The 19,265-nt window shown below is 36.7% G+C and overlaps 1 protein-coding gene across 2 annotated transcripts in view; it reads right to left on the minus strand.

Annotated features, from left to right (window-relative positions):
- The window catches only part of PKHD1L1 (PKHD1 like 1), a 157,581-nt gene that overhangs the window by 30,168 nt on the left and 108,148 nt on the right, over window positions 1-19,265 (minus strand). For both annotated transcript variants that reach the window (XM_045453885.1, XM_045453884.1), the window contains exons 58-63: window positions 19,102-19,231; window positions 11,209-11,382; window positions 6,749-6,852; window positions 5,704-5,833; window positions 4,645-4,766; window positions 3,032-3,122 (exon numbers count right to left, since the gene is read on the minus strand). In XM_045453885.1, the coding sequence (XP_045309841.1) occupies window positions 3,032-3,122; window positions 4,645-4,766; window positions 5,704-5,833; window positions 6,749-6,852; window positions 11,209-11,382; window positions 19,102-19,231 (751 nt within the window). The remainder of the gene's footprint in view (window positions 1-3,031; window positions 3,123-4,644; window positions 4,767-5,703; window positions 5,834-6,748; window positions 6,853-11,208; window positions 11,383-19,101; window positions 19,232-19,265) is intronic.

Consider the following 19,265-nt stretch of genomic DNA (forward strand, 5'->3'; position numbering starts at 1 on the left):
AAGTACATGAAGTTTGGATTCAAAGAAGGCTAATTTTGAAACACAAGTGATACCACTTGCTGTTTATAAAATGCTTCCCCTACACACCTTTTTGTTGCTGGTTCCTTCCGGTCACCCCATTTTCAAGTTAAGTGTCACTTCCTTAGAAGGCTTTCTCTTGACTATCTGATTCAAAGTAGCACCTCGGTTTCTCCACATGGCAATTAAAATTATTTTATTATTACTTATTCATGAATTGTCCATCTCCTCTTTCCTATTAGAATGTAAGCTTCATGAGAGAATACACTGTGTCTATCTACCTCATTGACCACCGTATTCCCAGAGTCTAGAGGGTAATGCAGAGATAGGTGCTCATTTAACTACCTGTTGAATTAATGTATGTATGACCTTGGAAACATTGTTTAACCTTTTAGAACCTCAGTTTCTTCATATATAAAAATGTTGGGGGCACCTGGGTGGCTCAGTCAGTTGAGTGTTCATCTGACTCTTGATTTTGATTCAGGCCATGATCTCATGGTTTGTGAGATTAAGCCCCACGTTGGACTCTGAACCAATAGTGCAGAGCCTACTTGGGATTCTCTCTCTTTCTCTCTGCCTCTTCCTCTTTCTCCAAATAAATAAATAAACTTAAAAAAATGTTTTAATGCCTAATTGAGAGTAGTTTCAAACTGAAATTAAATAACCCACATAAAGTGCCTCAATAAATGGACGCTATACTCATTATTAATATATAAGATAATTATGGGGCACCTGGGTGGCTCTGTCGGTTGAGTGTCTGACTTTGGCTCAGGTCATGAGCTCACAGTTCATGGGTTTGAGCCCCACGCTGGGCTCTGTGCTGACAGCTCAGAGCCTGGACATTGTTTTGGATTCTGTGTCTCCCTCTCTCCCTGCCCCTCCCCTGCTTGTGCTCTATTTCTCTCTCAAAAATAAATAAACATTAAAAAAAATTTGTTTTAAATATATAGGATAATTGAGGTGGATATTTATGAAACTTTATTTATGTCCAAATCAGATCAGCAACCTTAATAACCCCCTCCCAACCATGCATACATACATTGAAGGATTCCCTATATACAGCAGCATCACCTCCTGAACTTTACTTAGTACCAGTTCTCTTGTCCAAATCTCCTGGTGTTTGACTTCCTCCTATCTTCTATTGACTTTCCTTTCCTCCTAATGCTTTGGGATTGACATTTTACTTATCAACTGCCTGGATTCTGTTTTGTTTTCTCCATAAGAAGCTGTTCACATGTCTCTCCCTTGGTCCCACGCAGTGTTGCCCCTGGGACCCAGTGTGGGTCAGGGTTCTCCTCCCCACCTCCTGGCCTCTCACTGTGGGCCTCTTGGTGCCAGCCTCCCACTTGCCTGGGAGGTGGACTGGATAGGTTGGTGTCCCATTCCATGAGCATAAACCCTCAATTCCTCAGTGATGTCTCCTATTTCAATTTCTCTAAATCCCAAACTTCCTTGTAAACACTCTCATTTATTTAGGAATATCACTAATTAAATATTTAATTAGTTGGTGAAACACACATATAAGTAAATGTTCATATTCACAGGTCATATTTTGACTTAAAAAAATCCAGGACTACTTCAAAGAAGTTGCAGAAGAGCTACATATTGTAAAATATTAGTCAAAGAAAACCTTTAAGTTGTTGGGAATTAAAATATTTAATAAGAGCATATAATAAGGAATTTGTTGGAAGTTGTTTTATTCCTTCAAAATGTATTTTGCATAAGAGTAATATTAGCTTAAGCCCAATGATTTTTGAATTTACAGAAAAAATACTGACTCAAACAATCTTAAAAACAACCATACTGAGATATAAAAACCAGATGTACAAGGGATACAAAGTATTCAGAGAAAGTCCCATTTCCCCTAAGTTTCTCAAGAGGTGAACCCTGCAGTTCTAGTATTTATTTTATTTTGATCCGATAATTCATTTAACTAACTGAAAAACCAAAAGGTTATAAAAAATTATACAATAATAAGTCACCAGTCACCCTGATCCTACTCACCTTGTTTTTGTGTTTGTTTGTTTGTTTTTACACTTTGTGTCTCTTTAAACACAAATACGCTACATATTCATATTTTCTTTCCTTTCTTCCATAAAGCATATCACAAACAAAACCATATTGCATATATATTGTTCTGCAATCTCCATTTATCACTTAAGAATATCTTTGGGGGTTTCTCTCTCCATATCAGTACATCAATATGTATCTTTTTCCATCTTTTTGAGAGGTCCCTAGTGTTCCAATGTCTGGCTTTATAAAACTAGTCCACTGTTATTGTCCACAAGGCTGGGTCCAGTTTCCTGCTAGCAGACAATGCTGTGATGAATCACCTTGTTCATAAATCATTTTCTAAGTGTTGTAGATGCAGATGTTAGATTGCCAGAAGTGGAAATGTTGAGCCAAAGGCAAATGCTCCTATAATTTTGGCAGCTACTGCCCTGGTCCCCTTTATAGGAGTTGGTTATATTTGTCATTCAATCAGCAATGTGTAGATGTCCTAGCTTTCCTACAGCCTTGCCAAAAGAGTAGTTGTTTGGTTAATTTTGGACTTTTACTCATCTAATAGAAATGTATCTGAGAACTGTTTATGCCCTTTGACTTTTTCATGCTTGTAGGTTTAAACACAGGAAGAGTGAACATTAATTCCTCTAAAGAAGAAGCATGAAACAGTGTCATATCCCTAGAGATATGTATCTCTATGCTTGAAAGTGTTACTTTTGTGAAAGTAGTAGTGGGATGAGGCACTCACTGGTCCAACACCAGCCACATCAAGAATTGAAGTGACTGCTAGAGTTTTTCAATCATAAACATGGAAAAGTAATTATCCTTAAAAGTCTATTCCTTTTTTCTTTAGACCCAATGGTATCTTCAAATAATTTAGCTTGTTGACTTCTTTTAGTGTCCTGGAGGAGGAGATACTATATATTGAACTAACAAACAATAATTATTTCTTTCTAACCAATTTGAACATGGTATTTCCTAGTTTTAGTGGCTCTGTGCCAAGACTTACTTGAGCAAGGTTCACCATCAATATGGTATCCCACCCTTCCAAATCCAGCCACGACATTATTTTGTAAGACTGTATTGGTCCCTCTGTTTACCTAGCACAGTGATAAAGAAAATGCCATGGGTCAGGCTCTTATACAACTATACAAAGAGATCAAGTATCAACATATATAGGAAAACTAATTATGACCACTCTTTAGGAGGAAAAATGTGTTTCACTATTCACCCTGTCCAAATTTACATTATAAATGAAGTATTGAAATTACCTTAGGTACTTGGTATAAAATCATCACTAGATACTATGCCTTAGATTTCATTAGAAAACTACATGAAAGATATTTTTTTTTATTTCAGTCACAAAATCCACTGGGTATCACTCAATAATTATAAGCCAAGGGCCAAATTCAGTATTACAGCAAGGTTAGTAGGATTTTATCACTCTTTGGTTATATTATGTTACCAATTTAACTTATTAAGAAAAAAACAACTAAGGCAATTACAGTAGACCATAAGACTCAATAGAAGCACTCACTAGTTTAAATAAAATCTGCTATAATAAAAACTGGTTAGGCAGTCACTGAACAATTTTATTTTATGAGACCAAAGTGGCAAAAAATGAAATGCATATAGTACAGAAGATTTAGTTTTTGCCTCTGGTGTCAGTGAAACAGCCAAAACTTCAACTATTTAAAGTATATTAAGCACTTTTATTTTTAAATATTATGATAAGAGAACAGAGTCAAGTGAAATCCATAAAAGTAAAATTAGTGTCTTTTCTTTCAAAAGGTACAGAAAACTTTAAAGACTTAGAATTGCCATTGGATGACATTTTCATATCTATAAATAGATGAAAGAGAACATCATCATAAATGTATAGTTTCAGGATTTTAGGTTTTACTTTAAGGTAATTGTTAATAGTTGCACAAAAACAAAACTCAATCCTTACCCCATATTCCGAAGAGAGCTATTTTTAAAATTCCTTTTGGTTCCTATGGCATAGGTAAGTAAAATAAAAACATGATGGAGATTTATTTCCTCCAAACCCTTCCTCTGTACTTTCTATTTGCTTGCCTGCCTTCTCATCCTACCCCTAACAACCTACAGTGATTGAAGAAACTTTATGAGCAACAAGAAGGGTTCAGCTAAGAATACCGATTAGACTAAATAACTTTGCATAGAGAATCATAAGAGTTTTAGATGAGGAAGAGATTTTAAAGATTCTGTAGTCTATCACTCTAACTTTCCTTACGAAGAAGAAAACTAAATTCAAAGTAGTAATATCGACAGGGCACTCAGTCAATTAATAGCAGAGAGACCCTGTACCAGAACTTCAAAGTGATAACTAATGTTGGAGAAACAAGGAAATAAGAGAATATTTAAACCACTGGACATCAACACAAAGAAAAATCCAATGGCTGTGGGAGCTTGCCACATCTTTTAAGAAAGTTTATTCTCTCCTTTCTTTAGCTTATTTTATTAGCTCACCAATCTTTAAGGAAGAAATAGTTTTCAGTATTTTGAGAATTACAGTTTCTACAGAATTTATAATCTTCAGTGAAGAAATTACAAATTATAATTTTGTATACCTTTGTATAACTATAAATCTGATCACTCTACCTCAATTGCTGCATGCCAGAGAGTTGAACTTAAATCCTTTCTGTTTTGATAGGTTCCCGGCCAAACTGAAAGTGCCACCAAGTTTCCTCGAACTCTGTTGGCATCCCCCCATATTCTTATTCCTGCAAAAAATTAATAAAATCCCCTCAAATACATAAAAATTTGCAATGAGTCCCATGGGGAATGTCTTTCATGTTTCCATGAAATTTATTTTCTAGTTTGAGCCTGACAAATCAACCTCCTAAATTCTAGAGTACACCTTTTGAACTCTACGTCTTTAATAGACTACCTGCATTAAAATCTTCTGGGGTGCCTATTAAATATGTGGGTTGACAGGCTCTGCCTCAGATTTTACCAAACACATCAATTTTATACACATTAATGAGTTTGTATTATGCTTTATACTGATATTCAAGAAAGGATAACCCCCTAAAACCAAGTCCAATTTTTAAAAAATAGTAACCTTTATTTGTGAATAATCTTTTTGATTGATACGTGAGGAGTATTTTAAGAGTCATAGTAATTTAAACTATTGGTGATTAGATGATTCACACGGTATCATGGTCTGGTAAATAATTCTAGAGTTGTACTACTATGGCTATGATAGCCATAGCCACATGCAACTACTTAAATATAAAGTAAGTACAATTCAAGTTAAGTGCAATTAGGGGTGCCTGGGTGGCTCAGTCAGTTGAGCATATGACTCTCGATTTTGGCTGGGATCGTGATCCCGGGATCACGGAGTGAGTTCCATGACAGACTCCATGCCTGCTTGGAATTCTCCCTCTGCCCTCTCCCTGACTCGCACTCTCTCTCTCTCACTATAAAAAAAAAAAAAAAAAAAAAAGTACAATTAAAATTAAAAATCCAGTTATTCAATCACAGTAACCACATTTTAAATGCTCAGTAGCCACATGTGGTTTAGTAATTACCATATTAGCATAGATATAGGCCATTTCCATTCTCACAAGAAGATCAATTAAACAGCATGGCTCTAGAGTCTTCAGATAAGATTGTCTCAGGAAGCATATTATTTGGACAAAAATATTATCATACTACCTTCCCCCACTGTAAAGTGAATGATGTTGTCATCTATGTCCACTCCATCTGTTCCAAACACACCGATTGCTGGGGAAAAGCCATTATGAAAGGCACAGCCTCGAATATAAGATGAGCCATGATCTTGAATCTATGAAACACCAGGATTCAGTGAAAATTTTACAAATAAAATTAAAATATATTTGAAGAAAAAATTTGAAGTAAGTGATTTTCAGGAAATAAATGTTCATAAATAAAATACTCAATTTACTTTCCATGAAAGAAGATGATTTCCCTGTATATCTTTTAATCCTGGAAATTTCCATATGTCTTCAAATTATGATTAAGTAAAGCAAAAATGCATATTTAAATGTAGATAAAAATTCTGAAGTACTTTTCTATGCATTTATTTTCTATCATTACCTATAAAATGTTAAGGAACTAAAAAGTATTTTTCAGAATAATTTATTATATGATTAAGCAGGGACTTTTTTAATTAAAAAAGGTGATGCTCTAGGCAGGGGGTTACAGTCAAATGTCTGTAGGAACCAGTCAATGAACAGGACTGGGGCTGCAACCTCAAACCTGCAACATTATTTTTCATTTCCATAAGAAACATGTTCTCTCTCATTTTTTCTTCAATCACCAGCCTTCTAAGCACATCTATTTTGACAGAGGCTTGGATATGCACACATACTTTTCACTTGAGAAATATAAGCAAACCCCGCTATGTTTAATAGAAACTATTTGGAAGTATTTTTGGTCACTGCAAAATAAGGTGGAGATATGAAATAATATCACAGATCTTTAATTCTTTCACCTTTGTGCTCCTTTTTTCTGTGTTTTCTTTCTGCCTTTTTTTTTTTTTTACTGACTTTACATGCGTGACGTGGGTAAATCAAATGCTATGAGTCTAAAAATGTTGGTGCGAAATGTATCTAAGGAAGTTACATTAGATCATAGTTTTAGCAATTCTAAGATATGGCATTTTTAGTAAAGTTAAATGAAAATCAAATCAAAATCAAAATGTTTCATTTTGAATATACACAAAAATTCAAGTACAAACCTGTTCTAAGTTAAGAAATGTTACTGCATATCTTGGATCTGTGCTATCCCTGAAGCCTTCTTGACCACAGTGATAAAATTCCACATTGCTTATCCTTGCATTTCCTGGCAGGGTAGGGAAGAAAGAGTTACATTTTTTTTTCTTGAAATAATAAAATTTGTGTTCTTGTAAGCTATAAGAATTGTAATTTTCCAAATAAAAAATTTGTTTTTAACTTTTTCATTGAAATTTCATTTGTTCTTCTTTGTTTCTTTAATCTAAATAAGGCAGTATTTCCGGACTTTTTCTCACTGCCCTCCACAAGGGCCTTTTTGGACGTTTTTCTAATAGCCTCCCCTCCCCATGAAATTTCAATACCTCAGATATACTATATATCTGTTAATATATGGTGGCTCTTTGGGGGCCACAAACCATTGCTCATCTAAGTTTTTTTTGTCCTGTAAGAGCCATTTTTCATCCCCTTGGTAGTGATATTGTCCCTTTTGAGAATGCATGACATAAAGCACAAGATATAATTTACCCAACAGTTCAATTTTGATGCTCTGAAGAGATTTTAAGGGCATTATCTTTACATAATCCCTTCCAGAATAAGCATTGTAAGTATCTGCTCATCAGTTTGTCATAAGTACCATTGAGGTGACAAGAGGCAATTTCATAGATTAGTAATAACAGCAATAGCAATCCATGAGAGATTACTCTGCCAAGTGCTGCACTAAGGGCTTAAAAGGCAATTTGTGGTTTAATTCAAATCCTATGAGTTACGAAGTTTTATTATTCTTATATTCTATATAAGAAAATAGAGCCACAGAGAATCATGGCTCGTAAGCAACAGTAGAGGATATTTCCTGTTTCAAAAACTGATATTTAATAAAATGCAGTGGAGAAGAGTTACTTTGTACTGCAAGGGAAAAGCCTGTCTCAAAACCCATGAGCCAGCAATTGGATGTACGATGAAGAACATAATCATAAACTAGAGACAGAGAAGAAATGGTTACTACAGATCATCTGGGCCTATAAAAGCCATAGATGTGTATAACAGCACAAAACAATTTATAGGAGCAAGGAAAAGTTGTCATGAGAATTGGATCCATCATGGATTTGAAGTGAGGCAGGTGTGGATTAGTATCCATGGTCAGACCAATTTCATCCCTCTAATAATCTATTTATCTGTCTTTAAAAGGGGACAATATTTATGCATAGCACTATGGGGATTAAATGAGATAATATATGTTAAATGCTTAGCACAGTGCCTGGAATATTGTGCCATGATCATCATTACTGTTATCATCAGTTAAGCTCCTGTTGACAGATTATAGCCAACAGGTAGAAGCTATGCTGGGATGACTTCTTGCTCAGCATAAAAGCTTTCTAAAATTAGAACTGTTGCAAAACATAATAGGCAGAATTATGAACAAGTGAAGACCTGCTAAACATTTCAAGTCAAGAATAAATGAGTGAATCCTGGAACCCAGATTGTGGGATCGAAATATCAGTTTCCAAATAAAAGAATCAGCATTACTTGGAGGAATGACTTAGTCTCGGGCTCGGAAGAACAAAACAAAAGACATGCGTTTGTCATACCAGAAACTGAAGAAGCTAATGAAACCTAAATCAAAAGGACTTAGGCATCAACATGAAAATGTTTTGAAGGTCAGTGATGGGGCATTTTCATTTGTCAATGGCGACTGGGCATTTGTAATATCAGTAAGATTAACAATCACAATCCATATATGGATTAGAAAACACCAAATATGTTTAAAGCCACAGAGCTCATAATGACACTAATAACAAACAAAAAATAAAGCTGCTTTGTCACGTTTGGAAAATGGTTGGGCACCAACTTACTACTTCAGAACTAGGTAATAATAGGAAAGAATCGGGCATTTTTCCTACACTTCGTATATAAACTATTTCTCAGGGTAGTCAAATAGTTGTCTGGGGAAGTTTCTCTTTACAGAAATATTCTAGATTACAAATAAGAAGGGAGTGGTAGAATTAAAATATCACCACTTTAAACCTCAGTGATTTAACAGATCCAGGCAATGATCATTAATAGCTGCTAACTTCACAAAAGAAGCTTATCAGACAAAAACGGAATAATCATACATTACATGTCTACTTAGTGGAAAAGTACACCGTCAACCATGAAGAATTCTTGCCTAAAAATTGGGTCTGAGTATGATCAATTTTTTAGCTCTAAACTACCTATGACAGAAAATACAAAGGATACAGGAACAAGTGAAGTTCTAGGGATGAATTACTAAATTCTAGACTGTTGGAAATACTACTGAACAGGTGATCTAGGTTCTTTTGTACATAAACTGCAAGAAGAGATACATGAATCAGATATTTAAAATTCACAGGGGCACCTGGGTGGCTCAGTCGATTAAGTGTCTGACTTTGGTTCAGGTCATGATCTCACGGTCTGTGAGTTCGAGCCAAGTGTCGGGCTCTGTGCCGACAGCTCAGAGCCTGGAGCCTGTTTCAGATTCTGTGTCTCCCTCTCTCTCTGACCCTCCCCCGTTCATACTCTGTCTCTCTCTCTGTCTCAAAAATAAATAAATGTTTAAAAAAATTATAAAATTCACAACCAATTGCAGCATGGTCTTATTTAGATCCTGATTTGAACAAAGGGAATGCAAGAGGAAGGAAGGAAGGAAGGAAGGAAGGAAGGAAGGAAGGAAGGAAGGAAGGAAGGAGAAAGAATAAATTGGGGGAGTCTGAATAATCATTTGACATAAGGAATTACATTAACATTTTAGCATCTGATACTTACAAACATTTTTAAAGTCTTTTAAAGTTGCATGCTGAAATATTTTTAGATGAAATAATATGTGATTGCTTCATTTACAATACCCAAGATATGGGAACAACCTAAGTGTCCACCAATGGATGAATGGATAAAGAAGATGGGGCATATATGAACAACGGAACATTATTAAGCCATTTAAGAAAAGAGGAACTCTTACCATTTGCCACAACACACAGACCTTGAGGGCATTATGCTAAGTGGGGTAAGTCAGAGAAAGACAAATACTGTATGAAACTCATATGTGAAATCTAAAAAAGCCATATTAATAAAAACAGAGTAGAATGGTGGTTACCAGGAGCTGGGGTGGTAGTGGTGGGGAATTAGGAAGATGTTGTTTAAGGGTATAAACTTGCAGCTAGCAGCTAAATAAATTCTGGAGATCTAATGTACAACGTAGTGATTACAGTCAACAACACTGTATTGTAACTTCAGAATTGCTAAGAGACTAGATCTTTATTGCTCTTGCCACACAAAAGACATATTATGTGCATGAAAGAGATGTTAGCTGACACTACAATGGTAATCATATTGGGATATATAAATGTGTCAACATAAATACAGTGTACACCTTAAACTTATACAATGTTATGTCAATTATATCTCAATAAAAAAATGTATGTGGTTGCTTCAAAATAACCCAGGGGCTTGAAGAGAGTGGGTGGTCGTATAGTTGAAACAAGAATGACCAAAGTTGACCATTGTGGTACCTAGTGATGGGTACACTGGGGTTCATTATACATTTCTCTATGTTTGAAAATTTTGTATATATTTGAAATTTTCCTTCAAACAAAATTAACAGATCTATTGTGCTTGTTATCAAATGATTTCTGTTTGGGTGAGAAGCTGGGCTGTTACCTAAGGTCATTATTAATAATTCTTATTGTCTATGAAGATAAAATAAGTAGAAAAATGTTAGGGATTTGGTTATTGAGGGTAGCACCTGGGTTTACATAATCCCTCTCAAGGCTTTATTCTTCCATGTGTTAAAAACAAGACAAGGGGCCCAAATTGGGAGTTGCTTATGCTCGGCCCCATGTCACCAAACTGAGACTGAACTTAATTACAGTTCCACTCCCAGAAATGGAATCTTTTTTTTTTTTTAATTTTTTTTTTCAACGTTTATTTATTTTTGGGACAGAGAGAGACAGAGCATGAACGGGGGAGGGGCAGAGAGAGAGGGAGACACAGAATCGGAAACAGGCTCCAGGCTCCGAGCCATCAGCCCAGAGCCCGACGCGGGGCTCGAACTCACGGACCGCGAGATCGTGACCTGGCTGAAGTCGGACGCTTAACCGACTGCGCCACCCAGGCACCCCCAGAATTGGAATCTTAAACCAGTCAGTCAGGAATCACCTGATCAGCACTGGTTAGGTAATCTCCCTGATTAGCCCCTGCCGTCCCCTAGAGGCAAGTAACCTGCTCCCTTCTGCCTGTAAAAGTATTTCATTTTGCACAGCTATTTGGAGCTCCTTTCTATCTGCTAGATCAGACACTGCCTGATTCACAACTCATTGATTAAAGCCAGTAAGATCTTTAAAATGTACTCACTTGAATTTTTTAAACAGTGTGATCCTAAAAAGAAGTGACAATTGTTTAAGAAATGACTAAACATAGAAGAGACCATGTTATATTTCAAATTTGTACCAACCTTTAAATGTCATCATATTTTCAGTGAATGAGCTGACCAGGACACGTGCACCAAAAGATTCCTTGAACCAACCTGGGTAATCTTCACCAAATATTTTGATGTTCCTACTCAGTATCCCAACATCAGCTGCTAACGTGTAGCTCTGACCTGTTCCAGGAACATGGTATCTTTCAGCTACAACAGAAAGGACAGCTAGATTATTACCAATGCTGAGAAATACCTGTGTTTATCAGTTCCTTTGTAATTCACAGGCCACGTAAATTTCTAATATGCCAAAAGTCAACACAAATGTGTGAATTAATTAGATTTGCATGCTTAAACATACATAGATGGCAGACTGAAATTATGATAGTTTTAATTTTTTTCTTTCCAAGTTTTTATTTAAATTCCAGTTAACATATAGCATAATATTGGTTTCACGTGTGGAATTTGGTTATTCAACACTTACGTACAACACCCGGTGCTCATCCCAAGTGCCCTCCTTAATCTCTGTCACCTATTTAACCGATCCCCCCACACACCTGCCCTCTGGTAACCATCAGCTTGTCCTCTATATTTAAGAGTCTGTTTCTTGCTTTTCCTGTCTTTCTTCCCCCTCCACCCCATATTCATTTGTTTTGTTTCTTAAATTCCACGTATGAGTAAAATCACATGGTATTTGTTTTTCTCGCACTTACTTGTTTCACTTAGCATAATACCCCCTAGCTCCATCCACGTTGTTGCAAACGGCAAGATTTCACTCTCCTTTATGGTTGAATAATACTTCACTGTGTATATATGTACGTATGTATATACATATATACCACATCTTCTTTATCCATTCATCAGTCAATGGATATTTGGGTTCTTTCCATAATTTGACTATTGTAGATAATGTTGCTAGAAACATCAGGGTACATCTATCCCTTTGAATTAGTATTTTTGTATCCTTTGGGTCAATACCAGGTAGTGCAATTGCTAGATCATAGATGGTTCTATTTTTAACTTTCTGAGGAACCTCCATAGTGTTCCCCAGAGTCGTTGCACCAACTTGCATTCCTGGTGCAAGAGGATTCCTCTTTCCCCACATTTTCTTCAACACCTATTATTTCCTGTATTGTTAATTTTAGCCATTCTGACTTGTGTGAGGTGATATCACACCAGTTGTAGTTTTGATTTGATGATGAGTGATGTTGAGCATCTTTTGATGTGTCTTTTAGCCATCTGGATGTCTTCTTTGGAAAAATGTCTTTTCATGTTTTCTGCCTATGCTTTAATTGGATTATTCGTTTTTTAGGTGTTGAGTTGTATAAATTCTTTATATATTGTGGATACTAACCCTTTATCAGATATGCCATTATTCCCCCATTGTGCAGGATGCCTTTTAGTTTTGTTGATTGTTTCCTTCACTGTGCAGAAGCTTTTTATTTTGATGAAGTCCCAATAGTTTATTTTTACTTTTGTTTTCCTTGCCTCAGGAGATATATCTAGTAAGAAGTTGCTACGGCCTATGTCAAAGCACTTACTGCCTGTGTTCTCCTCTAGGATTTTAATGGTTTACTGTCTCACATTCAGGTTTTTAATCCATTTTGAATTTGTTTTTGTATATGGTATAAGAAAGTGGTCCTCTTTCATTCTTTTGCATGTTGCTTCCAGTTTTCCTAACATAATTTGTTGAAGAGACTTTTTCCCATTGGATATTCTTTCCCACTTTGTTGAAGATTAGTTGACCACAGAGTTATGGGTTCATTTCTGGATTTTCTATTCTATTCCATTAATCTATGTGTCTGTATGTGTGCCAATACCATACTGTCTTAATAATTATAGCTTTGTAATATAGCTTGAAGTCCAGAATTATGATGCATCTGGCATTACTTTTCTTTTCCAAGACTGCTTTGTCTATTCAGGGTCTTTTGTGGTTCCATACAAATTTTAGGATTGTTTATTTTAGCTTTGTGAAAAATGCTGGTGGTATTTTGATAGGGATTGGATTAAAAGTATAGATTGCTTTGGGTAATATAGACATTTTAACAATATTTGCTATTCCATTGCACAAGCATGAAATGTTTTTCCATTTCTTTGTGTCTTCTTCAATTTCCTTCATCAGTGTTTTATACTTTTCAGAGTACATATCTTTACCCCTTTGGTTATGTTTATTCTTAGGTATCTTATGGTTTTTGGTGCAATTGTAAATGGAACTGATTCCTTGATTTCTCTTTCTGCTGCTTCATTATTGGCGTATAGAAATGCAAAAGATTTCTGTATGTTGACTTTTGCATCCATCTTCATCAGGGATATTAGCCTGTAGTTCTCTTTTTTAGTGGAGTCTTGGTCTGGTTTTGGGATCAGGGTAAAGCTGGCCTTGTAGAATGAGTTTGTAAGTTTTCTTTCTATTTCTGTTTCCTTGGAATAGTTTGAGAAGAATAGTTATTAACTCGCTAAATGTTTGGCAGAGTTAAACTATAAAGCCATCTGGCTCAGGACTTTTATTTATTGGGAGATTTTTCACTACTGATTCAACTACTTTGCTAGTTATCAGTTTGTTCAAGTTTTCTATTTCTTCCTGTTTCAGTTTTGGTAGTACATATGTTTCTAATAATTTATCCATTTCTTCTAGGTTGTCCAATTTGTTGGCATATAATTTTTCATAATATTCTCTTATAGTTGTTTGTATTTCTGTAGTGCTGGTTGTTAATTTATCCTCTCATTTGTGATTTTATATATTTGGGCCCTTTCCTCTTTTCCTTTTGATATGTCTGGTTAGGGGTTATCAATTTTATCAATTTTTTCAAAGAACCAGCTCCCGGCTTCATTGATCTGGTCTATTTTTTTAGTTTCTATATCATTTATATCTGCTTTAATCTCAATTATTTTCCTTCTTCTGTTGGATTTTGGCTTCAATTGTTGTTCTTTTTCTAGCTCCTTTTAGTATGAGGTTAGGTTATTTATTGGAGATTTTTCTTGCTTCTTAAAGTAGGCCTGTATTGCTAAGTAGGCCTGTATTGCTATATACTTCCAACAAATGACTGCTTTTGTTGCATCTCAAGGGTTTTGGACCATCATGTTTTCATTTTCATTTGTTTCCATGTATTTTTAATATCTTTTTTAATTTCTGATTGATCCATTCATTTTTACCAGGATGTTCTTTAACCTCCATATATTTTTGGTCTTTCCAAAGTTTTTCTTGTGGTTGACTTCAAGTTTCATAGCATTGTGATCTGAAAATATACATGGTGTGATTTCAATCTTTTTGTACTTATTGAGGCCTGATTGGTGACCCAGTATATGGTCTATTCTGGAGTCCCATGTGCACCTGAAAAGAATGTGCATTCTGCTATTTTAGGATGAAATGTTCTGAATATATCTGTTAAGTCCATCTGGTCCAGTGTGTCAAAGCTATTGTTTCCTTGTTGACTTTCTGCTTAGATGATCTGTTCATTGTTGTAAGTGGGGTGTTAAAGCCCCTACTATTACTGTATTATTATCAATTAGTTCTTTATGTTTGTTCTTGTTTTATATATTTGGGTTCTTTCATGTTGGGGGCAAAAATATTTACAATTATTAGATCTGGTTGGAGTGTTCCCTTTATTATGATTTAGTGCCCTTCTTCATCTCTTGTTACAGTCTTTGTTTTTAAATTTAGTTTGTCTGATATAAGTATTGCTACTCTGCCTTTCTTTTGACATCCATTTGTGTGATAAATGTTTCTCCATCCCCTCACTTTCAATCTGCAAGTGTCTTTAGTTCTAAAATGAGACTCTTGTAGGCAGCATATAAATGGGTCTTGTTTGTTTTTTTTTTAATTCATTCTGACACCCTATGTCTTTTGATTTGACTGTTTAATCCATTTACCCTCAGAGTAATTATTGATAGGTACGTATTCAGTGTCATTTTATTACTTGTTTTGTTTTGTTTTGTTTTGTTTCTGGAGATTTCTCTGTTCCTTTCTTGTCTTTGTCACTTTTGGTCTTTCCTTTCCACATAGAGTCCCTTTTACTATTTCTTGGAGGGCTAGTTTAATGGTCATAAAGTTCTTTAGATTTTGTTTGTCTGGGAAACTCTTTGTGTCTTTTTCTATTCTGAATGAAAGCCTTGCTGTCATAGAGTATTCTTGGCTGCAGATTTTTCCCATTCAGCATGTTGAATATATTATGCCACTCCCTTTTGGCCTGCCAGGTTTCTGTTGAGAGATCTGCAGCTAGCCTTATGAACCCTCCCTTGTAAGTTAGGGACCACTTTTGTCTTACTGCTCTTATAATTTTTTCCTTTATCACTATATTTTGTAAATATAATTACAATATGTCTTGGTGTTGGCCTGCTTTGTTGATTTTGATGGGAATTCTCTGTGCCTCCTGGATCTGGATATCTGTTTCCTTCTCCAGATTAGGGAAATTTTCTATTATTTCCCCAAATAAATTTTCTTCCTCCTTTTCTCTCTCTTCTTTATCTGGGACTCCTATAATATAAATGTTATTACATTTGATGGGAGTCACTGAGTTCCCTAAATCTATTCTTGTGATCCATAGTTCTTTCTCTCTTTTGTTCAGCTTTATTATTTTCCATTATTCTAGCTTCTATATCACTTATTCATTCCTCTTCTCCTTCTATTCTTGTGTTCATTGCTTCCAGTCAGTTGCAAATTTCAGTTATTGCATGTTTCATTCCAATTTTTTTTAACTATTTTATATCTGTGGTAAGGCCCTTCCTGACATCTTCCATTCTTTTCCTAATCCCAGTGAGTATCCTTATGATTGTTGCTTTAAATTCTCCATCAGATATGTTATTTATATCAGTTTCACTTAGATCTCTGGATGTGACCTTATCTTTTTCTTTCATGTGGGATGAATTCCTCCATCTTGGCATTTTGTCTAAATTTCTGTCTTCTTCTTTGTGTTAGAAAAGTCTGTTATGTGTCCTGCTCCTTAGATGGTTTTATGAGGAAAAGATCATGTCTCTAGTGTCTGCTGGATGTACACTGCTATAGTGTTTTGGCTGCTATCCTTCAGGCTAGTTGTCTGCAGAGGCTCTCCTTGCCTGCAGTGGGCAGTGTTTGGTCCTTGGCCATAGTGTGCTGGGTTTTAAGTAGGTTTGCTCTGGTCTGCCTGTTAAATGAGACCTGATGCTACTTCCACTAGAACTGAAGCCCTGCAGAAGTCTCTGGTCAGGAGACATGGTATGGGCAGGAATTTCTGCTGGTCTTTTAAGGAAGGGGCCCAGGATGCTGGAATTGGGGCACACTTGATTGAGAAGGGCCATACTGGCAGAGCACAGCAGTGTGGGAGCTGGTGTAAGTAGACTAGGCAACCAGTGTTGGTGCTGTGCTGTTTACTGAAGGTGGTTCTGTGTTTATGCTGAGGGACAGGGGTGGGAAATGGTGCTAGGCAGCTCCTTTGTCCCCAGAGAGGAGTCTCCAGGCACAATCCCTCTCAGGGAAGCACTCCCAAAACAGCAAATAATCTCCCTGCTGTATGTCCCAGACATTTTTCAGATTGTTGTTTCCACACTGTCTGTCCCCCACCCTCACCCCCCGGTTGTCTGCCTGCCTTCACTTCAGGAGCCGGGCAGTGCCCTCAGGGCTCTATCCCAGGCAAGCCTGCTGACTTTTAAAACTCCAGGCTTTAGGAACATGGTGTGATGGGGACCTGCACTGGTCTTCTGAGGGAGAGGCCCACTGCCCTGTGACTGAGGCTGGCTTGACCAAGAAGGGCAGTCCCGCCAGAGTACAGGGGTGTGGGACTCGGAAGAGGCAGGCCAGGCAGCCAGTGTCAGAGACCAGCTGCATGTGGCTCTGCAGCTATGCTGAGGGGCAGGGAAGGGAAACGAGGCCCCTGGATGACCGAGACAGAGACGCATCTCCATGAATTCTACCTTTCACAGAAGTGCTCCAAGAAGAGGGAACAGTCTCTCCCTGTGTTTTAGGCATTCCTCAGATTCTGCCAGCTGCCACCCAGGTTGTTTGCCTGCCTTCTTTCCAGGAGCAGGGTAGAACCTTCAGGGCTCTATACAAGCCATGCCCACATACCTTCAAAACTCTAGTCTTCCAGACCTGCTGGTTGCAAAAACTCACGAAAATCAGCCCCTCTGTTTTCCTAGGCAATAACTTTGAGGAAGCGTTCTCCTCGTGCTTACCCCTGTGTGCTATGCTCTCTCTTGCCTTTCTCCATGACCAGGGCTCCCTCCTCTCCACAGCACCTCCACAGTGATTCGTTTCTCTTCTAACCCATGTCTCTGCACCTCCTACCTTCTTTCTCCATGTGGCCTCTCTGTCTAGTTGTAGCGTTTGTTCTGTCAGTCTTCAGGTTGATTTCTTGGATATTCAGAATGATTTGACAGTTATCTAGCTGTGTTCAAGGGACACGATGAGTCCACAGCATCTTCCTATTACGTTGCCATCTTAGATTCCCCCATAATACTTTTTAATTTATAAAATGAAATAAATAAAAAGCATTTCTTCTGTTTACACCAAAAGTATGATTATAATCAGCAATTATGAAGTTATTGTTTACTTGGTAGTTTGCAATAACTTCAAATTATAAATTAAATCACTGTTGTAAGGCCAAGTTGAGAAAATGAAGTAGAGAAGTAAAATAATTTGTCCAAGGTCATATGGATAATCAGAAGCACACAGATATTATCTTTTATGATGCCTAAACTTTGGTTTGTTCCAATTTTCCTATGGCATATTTTATACCGATCACATTTTTTTACAAATGTGTAGTAGCATATCAAGTGCAGGCTATACACTTATATCTTAATGATTTGTAAAACATAATCTAAATTACATTCTACATTTCTAGAACCCTTACTCAAAATTTTAAGGCAAGCAGATGTATTTCAACAGAAATAAAATGTTTGGTAGTTTAAATGAAAGAATCTATAAAGTCAAACTTATAAAAACCACTTGTTTTACAATTACAGTGTTGGTCAACAAGCTTTTTCCTTTTGATTTAAAAAAATGTGTGACATAGAATGATAGATACATATGCTTCTATCAAAATACTGCTATAAAAAGTTCTTTGAAGTTTCTTTTCCATGAACGTCAAACATCTGCCTATCAATCATGCCACATTATAGCTGAAGTTCTCATGAGCACCAGAAGCATCTGTATGGCTTTTCTAACATAACACCCCTGTCTGCTACCACTTTCTTAGATTCAGATGAAAGTAGAATGTCAAATGGGGAAAGAGTGGGTGCTGGGATAGCCCTGATCCTATAAGTTGAAAGATCATCTTCAGATGATTCTGATGAATTCCTTCTATCCTTGAGAATTATGGTTCCACCATTTTGTTGTAGCTTTTCTAAATGCAGTTATAGCTGAGAAATGTGTTAACAAAACAAATTGGGACAAAAATGCTCTTGGCTCAAGGGTTCTCAAAATTCACATGGATGAGAATCACCTAGAAGCTTGCTTAAAACAGAAAGTGCTAACTTTACCCCATGGGATGTTACATGTTAGTCTTTGCTGAATATTTGCTGAATGAATGAATGCATACAGCAGGGACCATTGGAAGCCAATACAGTAGTGCCCGTTGGGTACTAGTACCAATCAGAGTGAAATGTTCCTCAAAAATGTTAGATTTTTTGGGGCGCCTGGGTGGCGCAGTCGGTTAAGCGTCCGACTTCAGCCAGGTCACGATCTCGCGGTCCGTGAGTTCGAGCCCCGCGTCGGGCTCTCTGGGCTGATGGCTCAGAGCCTGGAGCCTGTTTCCGATTCTGTGTCTCCCTCTCTCTCTGCCCCTCCCCCGTTCATGCTCTGTCTCTCTCTGTCCCAAAAATAAATAAAACGAAAAAAAAAAAATGTTCAAAAATGTTAGATTTTTAAATCAAATAGTTGTAATTACAAAGGAGATCACTAAAAATGTGAACATTTCAAGGCATGTTAATTACATATCTATTTAAAGAACAGCTACTTACCAAGGTGAGTGTAGGAAAGGGTATCATTGAGAATCAGAATTTTCTGGTCATGCAGGACTTTAATGATACTTCTAGTTTCTGTCTGGTGGAAATCATAGCTTGTAGTTGTTATCACAATCTCTTCTCCCTCCTTAGAAAAATTCAAGTGCCAAATTCAAGAACAA

The sequence above is a fragment of the Leopardus geoffroyi genome, chromosome C3, assembly GCF_018350155.1.
Source record: "Leopardus geoffroyi isolate Oge1 chromosome C3, O.geoffroyi_Oge1_pat1.0, whole genome shotgun sequence".
Classification (NCBI taxonomy): Eukaryota; Metazoa; Chordata; class Mammalia; order Carnivora; family Felidae; genus Leopardus; species Leopardus geoffroyi.